This window comes from Arachis hypogaea, chromosome 10, assembly GCF_003086295.3.
Source record: "Arachis hypogaea cultivar Tifrunner chromosome 10, arahy.Tifrunner.gnm2.J5K5, whole genome shotgun sequence".
In the NCBI taxonomy this organism is placed as follows: domain Eukaryota; kingdom Viridiplantae; phylum Streptophyta; class Magnoliopsida; order Fabales; family Fabaceae; genus Arachis; species Arachis hypogaea.
The window spans coordinates 5,685,765-5,698,990 of record NC_092045.1 but is presented as its reverse complement, the minus strand read 5'-3'; the positions used below and the strand labels follow the sequence as shown (position 1 = coordinate 5,698,990).

The window sequence follows — 13,226 nt, the reverse complement described above, 5'->3', positions numbered from 1 at the left end:
AGGCAGGGATTTGAAAAGGAGTATAAAAAGATGAATATTGTAATCATTCAAAAAATGGAAACAAGAGATCACTAATATTAGTAACACTTTTCACATCTCCCTCACAAAAAAGGTCTTGCAAAATGAAAATATAACTAGGAGAAATCCATAGAGAAACAAAACATTCAGATACTTCAAAAACAGTACAACTGCAAATCCTAATACTCCTGCCTAGAACAGAGAGGTTCCCTTTCCCTTCTTGTCACCACCAATCTCAAAGTGCTTGCACCTCTGCACAACAAAGACATGAATCATCCATTAACTAAACATCAACCATTTATTCAAACACAACAAAACATAATGTGTTCTGCCATATACTAACCTTAATTGGATGTTGAGACACATGCTTGCAACCCTGGCATTGCAGCCTCAGGACAATCTTCTTGGTGGTTTTTGCCTATCCAATTAAACAAACAAACTTATAACTAAATGAAGAATCCTTGAACAATGCACTAGGAATAGAACATCACATAGAAATGTTCGGAAAAACCATGTTGCAGATAAAATCAATACATCCAACTTAATTCTACATTGAATGTGTGACCTAAGTATAAGTCAAAAACTAGAAATTAAGAAAACTAAGATGAAAAATGATGGAAAAAGTTAAAAGATTGATACCTTCTTGTGGAAGACGGGCTTAGTCTGACCACCATAACCGGACTGTTTGCGATCATAACGACGCTTTCCTTGAGCAGCAATGCTATCCTTACCCTTCTTGTATTGGGTAACCTTGTGCAGTGTGTGCTTCCTGCATTCCTTGCTCTTGCAGTAGGTCTTCTTTGTCTTTGGAACGTTCACCTAAGAAACCAACCACAAGAACCAAAAGGTGCAAGCTTTAGCATTTCGAACTTGACCCAGTATCTAATACCGCCAGATTCCTGAATTTCAAATATAATTCACCTATCCAAGGCTAATACACATAATAATTGACTATAAAAACAATCTTAAAAGAATAAAAAATAAATAAAGCAGAGATGCAGGGTTAAGGGTAATCTCAGGGAATTTGGGGATAACTGGTGAATAAAATGGAAAGAGAGGAAGCAGTGGAGGAGTAGAGGCTTACCATGGTGGCGCTGTGTGTGGGATCGGATTGTGCAGAGAGAGTGGTGTGCGCCGCGAAAATGAGTGAAAAGAAGACTATGCCCTGCTATTTTAATGGCTAAACCGAATTAGGGTTTGATGGACAGTGGAGGGCTGGGATGGGCTTGTCTGGTCTCTGTTTAGAAAATCGACGGCCCACCCAAGACTGGCCAACAGCATGTCTTACCCATTTCTTCTATTTTAGGCTTTTAGCTATGGATCTACTTTATAAAAGAAAACTACTAAAAAGCCCTTTTGACTGCTTTTTTAGAAGGAGTTTGTTGATGTCATGATAGAGATACTAGACAGAACCAAACAATGATACTTAGACAAACAAACATCAGTGAGGAATATAAAACCATGTTAATAGTAATATGTGTGAGCAGGTGTGTTGTGTAATATATAAGATCAAAAAAAAAAAACATCAAAATCTCTTATATACATAAATATGATATTTAAATTTAATTTATCTTTTTATCTCTAATAAATTATCATATTACCATTTATATTTTTAGTCTTTATATGAGTTAAACTTTAAAATAGTCCTGAAATTGGCATTGTGCACTAAAATTGTCCCTAAGATTTTAATTACACCAATTATATCCCTGAGATTGAGAAAAGTGCAACATATTAATGCCCGACTCATTTTTCATTAACGACGTGATGTGGACTATAAGTGACACGTGTCATTCCATGATTTAGCCATGTGTAATGATATGATGATGTGGTGACCAGTGACACGTGGCATGCTGATGTGGATGGTTGTGCCACATGTCACAATGTTATTTGGCCACGTGTCCGTTTGTGCTACGTGTTGCAACAGTATTCGTCTACGTGTCGTCCATTATGTCATCATTATAGATACACCAAATTAGTCTCTCACTTTGCATTAAGTGGCTCATTTTAGTCCCTAAAATTGAATGTCGTGCACCAAACTAGCCATTTAATGCAAAGTGATGGACTAATTTGGTACATCTACAATGATGACACAATGGACGACACGTAGACGAATACTGTTGCGACACGACACAACCATCCACATCAGCATGCCATGTGTCATCACATCATCATGTCATTATTACACATAGCCAAATCATGGAATGACACGTGTCACTTATAGTCTACGTCATCAAATGGGTCACGGACTAATATGTGCACTTTTGTCAATTTCAAGGACGTAACTAGTGCAATTAGAATCTCAGGGACGATTTTAATGCACGACGGCAATTTCAAAGACTGTTTTGTGGTTTAACTCGACTAGTAAAAAATAAAATCGTATAGATACATTAAATATTTAAAACTTCAGAATCCCTCCTTATTTATTTTAGAACAAATACTACGTAAAAATTTACACCCACATTTTTTTAGAATTTACACACATAAATTAACAAAATTTATTTGTTAAAAATAACTTAGTATTTATTCTGATAAATTGATGGCCAAAAATACTAAAAATTATCTTCAAAAATTTCTCTTTATTTTAAACTCAAAAGATACCTCTTATCTTCTTTCCATTCCTGTCTCTTCCCAATTCGCGAAACTCAAACATCGGAAAGACTGATAAAGGTTAACTGCCAGTCGATACCAGCAGTGATCGGTTTACAAATCATTCAATTGTTGAAGTGAAACAATAGATTCTTGAATTGCGCGAGAGAAAGACGTGTAAGATCCTTTATACATTATTGGTTGTTCAATGTTCATTTGCTTTACTAATCTGAAACTGCAAGCAATGATTTTGTATCACGCTTAGCTAAACCTATATTTTATTATACAGATAAAATTAGCTAGAGTTACGGCTAAAAGAGGTTGAAATACGTCTGTACTTTACAAAATAGCAATGTCATGGTTATTGGTTAGAAGAGAATGGTACACAAATTGAAAATTCCAAAGTTGGTCAACCAGATTTCAAGACGATTTCGTAGAGATGCCCAATCTCATCCCCACACAAACCAAGGTCTCTAGTGATCTGCTGCTATTTGCTAGAAGATCTTCATCAATTGCTATTGAATTCTGCAGAGCACAAATCAAAACAAAATGGACCTCACCCCATGCATAATTTGCATGTATTCATATAATTAAAATATTCAAGCTAAGACAATATCCAGAACAAAAAGAACATAAGAAGTATAACCGATTGTAATACCAACCTTTTCGAAAACACAAATTACAGTGCTTCCACCAAAGGAGAAATATCCAAACTGTATATTAAGCAAATAAATGTTGATTAGAAGCAAAAACAACATCAGTGTTGATATAGCTTCTAAATGTTAAGTGTAACAATCCTATTAATTCAAAATCTCACTCATCATGCTATGTGTAATATCCACAATATTCAAGGACCATTTAATAGATGCAAGTGAAATTTCAAATAAAAAAGTTTTTTGACACAACAGTCAAAAATCTAATTTATCAAAAATCTAATTTATCAAGCAACAGAAAAATTGGGAGATCAGTAATAAACTGTAACTTGCAAACCTCATCTCCCTTCTTGACATAATCACCCTTTTTCCTTGTAAAAGTAATGCTGCCGACCATAGTAGCTCCTATTGCAACAAATGCCACCTGAATCCAAATCATATATTACTCCCACATACGGGTAAAAAAAATACACTAAATATCAGGCGCGCAGCTATGGGATAACTTTGTTACACAAAAACATGTAGTTTCAATCCTAGGATGATGGCTATTTATAAATTGTTCATGGTAAGAAATGTAAGCCTTTATACTTTTGCAACCCAGCCAATGGTGAAATAACAAATTGGAATTGTTATCCACAAAGTAATATTCTCCAATAAATTCATGTGGCAGAATTTTGTGCAGGACCTAGTTATGAACTCAGGCATTTGTAAATTAAAATTGATAGGGATGACAAACCTTTCCAAAATCTACAGTAGAAATTATTGAAACAACTCGCTTATTTTCCGTGAAGACATTACAGTACTTGCTATTTACAGCAATTGGATTGACCTAAAAAAAATAATGACAATCAGCACCAAGAAAAGTAGAAAACATAAATGTAAAATGATTCTCCTTAGCTCATTATCTCTTACCGTATATAAGCATCCAGGGATGTCAACAAATTGTTCAATTGTTCCTGATACTGGAACATGGAAACGGTGATAATCCTGCAATAAAGAAGCATTCAAATAAAAATTTGCAATCAAATTACTTGCAAAATTAAAGTGAATTTGAAAGAAATAAGACAAAGAAAGCAACAAATACCTGTGGTGCCAAACGGAATATTACCAAAGTTCCATCAACAAAAGCATTGGAACACATTTCTTTCCCCAAAAGACCTTCAACTGAAAACTTTCGCCCCTAAAAGGAACAATCAAGAACCATAAGTATACATAATTTAAGTTGAAAGAATTAAACGACAGAATATATTCCAATTTTCAAGGAACATAAACTCTTCAAAATTAAGGGGTAAGTTGAAATATAGAATGTCATAAAGAAATGGTAGTAGATATACTGATAGTTACCTGAAGACAGTATTCATCATGCATCACTTGATATTGTGTAAAAACCAAATGGTTTCATATGTTACACTTATATCTCTTGCTTGATGTCAAGCAAAAAAGTAGAAGAAGAATAACACCCCCCCCCCCCACACACACACACACAAAAAAAGAAAATAAATAAATAATAAATCATAGCATATTTATTTGTAAAACCACTTCCTCCTCCACACCTTTATCCTAACTTATGAATGAGTCAAGCTCCAAGAACAATGAGAAAAGCACAACTCTATCATTTTCATACTAAGATGGGCTGACAGATTTTGTTTTATTTCAGAATTGACTGATTAATATGCCTAAAAAAAATCTGTTGGCAGATTTTCAATGTGAATTATCTACATAAAAGAAGTGCTGATTCGAGACCAGGAACCTTCAATAAGCAAGAGAAGTAACAAATGAAGTACCTTAATCCAAAATCTTGAACTGTCATCAACTGTTTTAAATGCCATTAGACGGCAATCAGCAGCACATACAGCAATGTTATCACATTCAGGAGAGGAAATTGGTCTTGAACCGGGCTTTAACTCTCTAATGAAAAACTCATTGAATGTCTGCTCAGAAAAAGAAAAAAAAATGGTAATCTTCCAACTGCTTGTATACAACCAAACCTTTAGTACCAGTTCAATGGTCAAAAAGATTTTTTTCAGTTCTAGGAGCAAGTTCTAGCAGGATCAATAGAGATATATATTCTACTAGCAGATAATAGATATCATATGGGCCTTTTTATATTTCAGGTCCCCTTTCTCCCCAAATTTTGTCCTATTAACTTACAGAAATCTCATTAACAACTAACAGGCTCAAGAGAAGTTCAGGAGCAACTTTGCATCAATAACAAATGAATTAAAACTCTTTCAGAAGTTTTAGCCCACCTTAAATTGTTCCAGTGGATACTTGACTTCAGCCAAATTGATTTGACCCTACAACAATAGTCACATTTTATAATAAGGGTTAATTATAGACACACAAGTTAAGAACATAAAGAACTAAAGTAAAACTGTAACTAGAACAGAAAAAAGAAAGTTGAAACAAGGGGGCACCTCAATAAAGAGAAAATTTCGTTGAAACTCCCAATCAAGGGACACCATATAACTCAGACGTACATTTTCCTATGACATGCCAACATCAAATTATTTCATAAAAGAAGCAATTTCCAACCTTATAAGATTCAACAAACTTGGGTATATCAGCAGCGGATTCAGGTGAATCCATTCGTGCTCCCTGCTTTTCGGAAATGCTTTGCAAGAGCTCCTTAACCCCTGCGCATAAGATGTCCACCAATGGAGAATACAATATTAAGAAAACCCAATACATAAAGCAGATCTGATATAACGTGACCCATGGTGCTAGAAGTATGCAGAATACTTCTAATTGTAAAAAAACCCTGATAGTTTTTATTACTCCTAATCTATTGGTATTTGGCACAAAATCAACTTAAATGTCAATGACAAAAACAAAAACAAAAGAGGAAAGAAGTATCTACAAGATCCATATCTGTATGATGACCTTCAACCATCAAAATCATAATACGTTCTACTAACAACAACAGTTCAGAAGATATAAGCTTTAAGGCCCAAAACAATGCGCAATGACTGGTTAAGTCACATGAATTTAGATCCTCTAAAGTGAGGAAGTTGGTAAAGTGATAAAGTGAGGGGTTAATCACCATTGAATTTGAAACTTCCAAGAAATGTGTGCCCCACTATCTTAATTTAAGAGTGATTAACTCCTCACTTTACCACTTTACCACTTTACCAACTTCCTCACTTTTAGGATCTTGATCCAAGTTACATAAATAAAGAACTTCTTTTGAACTAAAAGGTTTGAGGTTATCTCATACCTACATCCATTAAGCCAAGGCCTACTTTTGACTGATAAATAGCTCTCATAGACAAAACAATTTTTTTGTCAATTATTTCTTCGACAAGCCTTTGAGACTTCCGATCATATACCTGATACCAAAAATAAGATAAATAAATAAGAATTTTAAAGAGAGAACAGATACAATTTAGGACTAAAATCCCAGTAAATTTTTTTTTAATATCAAATTCTCTTAAAAACATTAATGATTCTCTACTTGAATGATGTTATTGAGTCAATACTATTCAAATTCTCATGCATTTGAAAAATTTGGCATGCATGACAAATATTGATGCTTGATAAAAGAGTGAGAACGATGCAAGGATTGATGCATCTAGCAAATGAGCATGGAAGCCTTTCTTCAAATTATTATAGTTATGTGGCTAACTCAGACATTAGAAATGTGGAGAACGGATTTTCCAAGAGGTTCCGCACATCCTGGTATAACTATAAAACATACATGAATCTATGATGTATGACATAAATCTCATTAGATTGTTAAAATAAAGAGATAAAAAGGGATACAAAACGGCATACCAGGATATGGGAAGCACTAGATCCAGATCGAATACCAACATCATAGGATGAAAAATGGGCCCATTCACTCAGTTTGAAGAACCACCTAAATAAATAAATAATAAGTGAAGTTTCTTATTTGATTGACGAGCTCGTTTCTTATTTTATTGATTAACAATCATAAATGCTTTTATGTCACACTAAAAAATTGATATGTAATCCATTAGGTCAATAATGATCGTGCTCTGGTATCCTGTCTCTCAAAGTCTAAACTAGTAGCAATGTAGAAGATTACCCATATGAAGCTTGCTTATCAGTCAAGAATCCTCCAGTCATCACCTGATTTCCAGTCCCTTCGTCAAAACAGAGTGTTAAGTGAATCATGCTGTTCAACTGGTCGGAAATATTAAGAACCTCACCACAAACAGGACAGCAATTCAACAGTGGTTCCCTGCAAATACCAGCAGCTAGTTAAGTTAATAAAAATCAAACAAAAGTAATTGGACGACAGTTTGAAAAACAAGTTCCTAATTCAGTGCATTCATTGTTGATCATTTTTTTAGACTGAGCTAAAAGTTTAGATTGAGTGGTTAATTAAATCATTCAAAACTAATACATCATTAGCAATACAAATGAAAAGCTGGAAATACTTAACACAACATATGATAGCTGAAGATGACAATAGGTTTAAAAAACTAAAGCTTTTACTCTCTTTGCATCAAGATTAGTCATTACTTTTCTTGTTGAAATGTAAGAAGGGCAGCCAATTCATCCATGCTAACAACACCATCTCCATTCTTGTCAGCTGCTTTGAACAACTCCTCTTTCTGTTGAGAAAGAAATTGTACCGGTGAAGCAATGAAACAAATATATACAAAACTAGAAATTGTATTGGTTCAAGATTTATTATTTGAACCGTGAGGTTCACACCTTCTATGACGAAGAATTGGGCTTGGGTATAGCCAACAACACAATAACAAAGCCTTATCTCACTATGCCAGATCAGCTTAGGCTTGGATATAACCATTAAAGCAAATTTCAATTGTTTGAATTCAAGGTTCAAAGTTCAAACTTTCATTAGTTAATCCCAAGAGAAGATAAGAAAATCATATTCCAAATCCAAATTTGGGTATACAAGCAAATGAGAGATAATTCAGCAAGCTCAAAATTATTGGAAAAAAAAATAGATGTAGGCCTGTACCTTGCTGGTTGCTAATTGATTGCCAAAAGCATCGATTAGATCAGAAAACTCAGACAGTGAAAGCATCCCATCTTCATTGAAGTCCTGACAACAGCAGAATGTCTCAGGTTGATAACTACTATTAGAGAATAATACTATATGAGAGAATTATATTTAAATTATCAAAACAATTGTGAATTACATATTGCACTTTCTATGACGTATATAATTCAAAGATTATTCTATCATATATATGTTCAACTTCTATGAAATTCCTTTCAGTTTTATAGAGCCTCAAACAGAAAAAAGGAATCACCAAGAAGAAACTGGAATAGTCACGTTAATATCTACTAGCAATTGGTACAATATTGTATGAAATCATCACTCCCATGTAGCAATAGGATGGTTAACTACTACTTCTGATAACCTCATATGTCAGTTATTCAGGCCCACACTAGACACAGGTTATCAGAATGCAAAGGAAATATCAAACTTACCACTATAGATAAGATGCGTCTTACAAAACCTTTCTGCGTCTCAATTGGGTCCTGTTAGGTTTTATTCATAATTGTTAGAAATCTTTGTCATACTTAAATTAACAACAGTATACACATTTACGTCATATACCTCTATAGAACATGAAATAGAAATGCTGCCAACCACTTTTCCTGGAACTGATGGATCTAAAAGGTTGATGATCTCGGTGTCAGAATCAGAATCCTGCATTGCCAAGTCATCGGCATCAAAGTTTAGCAAATGGATAATGCTTAAGGGTGTGTTCATGGGTTTGATCTAGAATGAGAAGGGAAGTAAGAGAGGTTTATAGGGTTTTAACCCTCACCCCTATCCAAAAGTTTTGTTGTTTCAAAGGGAAAGCCGTTTAACGGGTATTATTAATCCCTCAACCCCCCCACCCATCCTAAAACAAATACCCTGATTTTATAATTTCCCCCAAATCTTTTTTCCTTGGGGAATAAGATAAAACTATCTAAACCCTCCCATTACACTTCTTTTCCCCTTGATGCCTTTTCCTCCCTTTTCAGCATAACTTGTGCGTATACCCTAAAGAGCACATAAAATAGCTGGTAAATGAATAGATCCAACTACACACAATTAAAAAATATATATATGAAAATAAATAAAGTTTCCTCACTTGGGTCAGAAATTCAAGCAGATCAATCTCACAGTATCCAACAAGAGTATTGCTGGACAACTTATTGGTCTGCATGAGAAAACAAAAACATTAGAGTTAGATACAGTATTTAAACTGAATTGCCTTCTAGCACATAGAGATTGACAAACACTTCTTCTCTTGAAATGAAGCAGAAAGACATCCCAGAGGCCAGATGTAACGCATAATTAAATAAAGAAAACTAAAACGGTTCTTATAGCATACCTCGTAAACTGAGATTCTTGCAACATGTGGTCCATTCTGTTCCAAAAGAAGTTTCTTTTCCTGGGAAAGAGAATATCAGTCTCAGAGAAGAGACACTGCCCTATAGTAAAAGGAATTGAGTAAACTAATATCACAGCAAACTAAACTCAAGTTCGTATAGTAGAAGGAATGATGAATGAAAGCAGAGCATGTCCACCTTTTTTGTGGTCACCCATAATGCCTGAACTTTTAAAGCATGGTTGTAGATACTTACATAAGTAGCATTAATCTCCAACACAGTAACGTAAGTTCCTAAAGTACTTCTTAGTTATATGAGGCGCATAAACATGAAAGCACATATACACAGCATGGTAGCACTACCTCAAAAGGAAATTAAAAAGAAGAATAACAGTTGAAGAGTACTCACAGAATTCCAAACAGGCTTGTCTGTACTGCACCATCATGGAAAAAACACAGAATGAATACATAAACTAACTACATTTTTTTTAATTCCTAAAACAAATGCAGAAAGTAGAAAGAACATCTTCTTCAAAGAGTTACGATAGTGAAAAGAAGATGAATATTAGTTGATTACTTGTCGGAGGTCTTAGTACGGAATGTCTGTTCTCCGAGTGAAAGGCATGCAATCCATTTGTCCTTGAACTGCATCTCCGCCTACACAACCACAATAACTGTAAATTTCAGCTGAATTACAGAGAGAGAGAGAGAGAGAGAGAGAGAGAGAGAGAGAGAGATTACGCGGAGTAAGGTAAAGAGGGCGATTCCGGCGAAGTTGTCGGCGGAGATGAGTTTCTGTGAGGAGGAAGATCCTTTGCCGTTGCCGTTGCCGTTAGCGTTACCGTTAGAGTTAGCGGTGCGGTGGCGAATATAGTGGCCGATGTGAAGACGCTGCTTGAAGCGAGCTCGACGGGAGGCTTTCTTTTCCGTTACGGAAGAAGACGACAGTTTGGAGTCTCCGTGACCCATTCTGGCGTTTCAGAATTCAGAGCTTTGGAAACTGAGAAATGAAATGATGATTTACTACTAATTATGATTAAATGGGAATTGGAACACAAAATCACGCGTTAACTTTATTATTAATGGAGCTACTGTTATTACTTTATGTTAATTAGAGTGAGTAGGAAATAGTAATCAACTAATCCATTGACGTGGTTTGATGCTGATGCGAGCGGCTGACGAGAAACAAAAGAGGGTGATGAATAATTGAATATTCAATTCAAAATTCACTACTTTTTGTGCCTAATCTTTTTTTCCCAGTTTCCATCAACACGCACAAAATGATTCCTTTCAGTTTTTTGTTGTTTTCGCCCCACCAATACACACTCGCTTTTTATTCCCAACAAATTCAGTTATCAACATTTTCCTAATTTTAAGGGAAAAGTCCATTTCATCCTTTGAATGTGAAGTATTCTATATAATTTTATTTATATTAGTAAATTGTTCAGCAATGCAATTAACTTTAAAAATCGAACTGACGTTCGTTGTTGTTGTTAATTTGTTATGATGTGTGAGAAAAAAAACAATTAGATAAATCAACTCCCACTAGATATATTGCATGAAGTCAAATTAAATATAGGATGCTATAATTTTATTTATTTACTTATTTATAAGATAAAAAAAAAAAAGTTGAGGATATATTCTAACTCCAGACTAGAGCAACCTTTTCCTTTATCATAATTTTTTTTTAATTAAGAAAAACGAAGAGAATAATGCACCTATATTTAAAAATCCTCTATTTGATATTATTAAATGAACCTGCTTTAAGAAAATAAATAAATTACTTTGATACGGTTCTTTCACTTTGAGTATAATATATAAATTTATTTTGTTTATTGATAAAAGATTAAATTACAATTGAATGAAATAACCATCTTTTTTTAATTTTTATTTTTGTCTATAGTTTAGTATAGGAATCTCCTTTATACATACTAATAAAAAGATATATACGTAATAGTATAAGCATGACAAAGAAAAAGAGACCAACACTCAAAATTCCAATCATAATTATATGAGTTGTAAAAAAAAAAATTTTGTGTACAGTTGTAACATATATTTATTATAACTTCAAAGGTTTTTTATTACTTCAAAGGTTTTTTATTTTTGTTAAAACTTAAAATGCTTGTTTACTATTCTAAAATTTCAGTTTTTTTTTTTCGGTAACTACCAAAAATGAAAGAAAGAAAGAAAGAAAGAAAGAAAAACTAAGGTCTTTGACTTATAAAAAGTAGTAGTATTAATATCAGGTGCAATTTTTAAAATTAAATTGTAGCTTTCTAATAAACTATTTAGGAACTTATAAAAAAGCTAAAAAAAGTGACTACTTTCATAATATTACTATTTTTTTACTACATTTTTATAAAATAAGCACTTTTAGGAATAAAAATTTAAATATAAAATAATTTATTTATAAGTTATTTTTAATATTATTATTTATTGTTTAAACTATTTTTTAAAAAAAATTAATTAAATTATTTATCTAAATTAGACTAAGAAACAGTAGCAAAATACAACTGCATTTCAGTTTAATATTCATAAACATTTTTCTTTTTATAGTTCTTGACTTTTTAGTAAAAAGTTCAGCTTCGTATTTTATTTTATTTGTTAACAAAATTTGTATTAACTATTGGCTAATTCTGTAGTGTCTATTATTTGATGTTTAATTTTTGTTAAAATTATTTTTTTATAGAAAAATTCAAATATTTAAAATTTATTAATTTTTAAACTTAAAAAAAAATGTTTGTTATGTTTCATACCAATGTATAATGTATGATAAGCCCAATAATAACATAGTCGACCATACAACTAGCCCATTAATACAACATGACACGATAACCAAAAACTAACAATAGAAAAAAAAATGCTCCGTACCTTCTTAAAGTCTGAACAAATATAAATTTCGAAACTCATGTTAAATATACTTTAAAATGATGTAAGTTAATTATTTAAAATTTAATTTTAAAAAAATATTTGATATTTAGATAAAATACGCAAAGAAATTTATTTCATATGCTAAAAGTGCATAATAAAATATATCATGTAATAATACATTAGAAAGGATTATTTATCTTCTAGTTTTCAAAAGGTATCAAAGCAATTAACAATTAAAAATTTTTACAGAAATATACTACCTTAAATAGTTAAAAAATAAAAAATTAAGTTTTTATATATTTATTATATATTTATTAAGAGAATTTAAAAAGTTTACTCTTAATAATAATATTAATATGTGTCCCAACTCCTAAGACACATTTAGCTAAAGGCTTTCAAATAAAGCTTACTTGAGTTTTTTATACTAATAAGATTTTGGAGTTAAGTCCTATCTTGGTTATGAAATTGAAAAATTGTATTGATTTAGTCATTAATTTTTTAATTGTTATAATTTAATTTTTTAAATTTAAAAAATATATTAATATTATTTTTTGTGTATTTTGTGTTACTGAAATTCAATGTCATTAGTGACGTAATTCAAAGTCTTGTCACGCTGGACATATTAAAATAATATCGTACACGTTTTGACGTTAAAGAATGCATTAAACGACATATTTAATGCTTTCTTTATCGCCAAAATGCATATGACGTCAATCATTTTAATATATCCAGCATCGCAAGGCTTGAGTCACGTCACTAATGGCGTTGATAC

At 32.5% G+C, this 13,226-nt stretch overlaps 2 protein-coding genes across 6 annotated transcripts; both read right to left on the bottom strand.

Moving 5' to 3' along the window:
• Positions 1–9: 9 nt before the first annotated feature.
• Positions 10–1,464, bottom strand: LOC112714899 (large ribosomal subunit protein eL42). The gene is made up of 4 exons (XM_025766597.3): positions 1,103–1,464; positions 658–837; positions 362–436; positions 10–270 (listed from the first exon to the last, which is right to left on the bottom strand). The coding sequence occupies exons 1-4, from the start codon at positions 1,103–1,105 to the stop codon at positions 211–213; spliced, it is 318 nt and encodes a 105-aa protein (XP_025622382.1). The 5' UTR covers positions 1,106–1,464; the 3' UTR covers positions 10–210.
• A 1,298-nt stretch (positions 1,465–2,762) lies between these two features.
• LOC112714895 (phosphatidylserine decarboxylase proenzyme 2) lies at positions 2,763–10,875 on the bottom strand. Of its 5 annotated transcripts, XM_025766591.3 has the most exons (23): positions 10,685–10,822; positions 10,325–10,583; positions 10,161–10,240; positions 9,993–10,017; positions 9,587–9,646; positions 9,344–9,412; positions 9,196–9,252; positions 8,818–8,910; positions 8,688–8,738; positions 8,212–8,295; positions 7,746–7,837; positions 7,306–7,461; positions 7,032–7,116; positions 6,475–6,586; positions 5,793–5,893; positions 5,507–5,554; positions 5,042–5,188; positions 4,342–4,437; positions 4,170–4,244; positions 3,994–4,086; positions 3,595–3,681; positions 3,267–3,317; positions 2,763–3,129 (listed from the first exon to the last, which is right to left on the bottom strand). In XM_025766591.3, exons 2-23 carry the CDS (start codon positions 10,550–10,552, stop codon positions 3,025–3,027), a joined length of 1,995 nt encoding a protein of 664 aa, XP_025622376.1. In that variant the 5' UTR covers positions 10,553–10,583; positions 10,685–10,822; the 3' UTR covers positions 2,763–3,024. The 5 variants fall into 5 exon arrangements, with proteins under 5 accessions (XP_025622376.1, XP_072060595.1, XP_025622377.1 ...); XM_072204494.1 differs by lacking the exon at positions 9,196–9,252 and having other exon boundaries at positions 10,685–10,875; XM_025766592.3 differs by lacking the exons at positions 9,196–9,252; positions 10,685–10,822 and having other exon boundaries at positions 10,325–10,674.
• Between the last annotated feature and the right edge of the window lie 2,351 nt (positions 10,876–13,226).

Excerpts from the sequence above, each read along its gene's own strand:
- LOC112714899 (XM_025766597.3), bottom strand. Across the intron at positions 437-657 it reads AGCCCGTCTTCCACAAGAAG|GCAAAAACCACCAAGAAGAT; the intron begins GTATCAATCTTT and ends TTAATTGGATAG. Across the intron at positions 271-361 it reads TGTCTCAACATCCAATTAAG|AGGTGCAAGCACTTTGAGAT; the intron begins GTTAGTATATGG and ends TTTGTTGTGCAG.
- LOC112714895 (XM_025766591.3), bottom strand. The coding sequence starts at position 10,552 with ATGGGTCACGGAGACTCCAAACTGTCGTCTTCTTCCGTAACGGAAAAG. Across the intron at positions 10,018-10,160 it reads CGTACTAAGACCTCCGACAA|TACAGACAAGCCTGTTTGGA; the intron begins GTAATCAACTAA and ends ATGATGGTGCAG. Across the intron at positions 4,245-4,341 it reads TATTCCGTTTGGCACCACAG|GATTATCACCGTTTCCATGT; the intron begins GTATTTGTTGCT and ends TCTTTATTGCAG.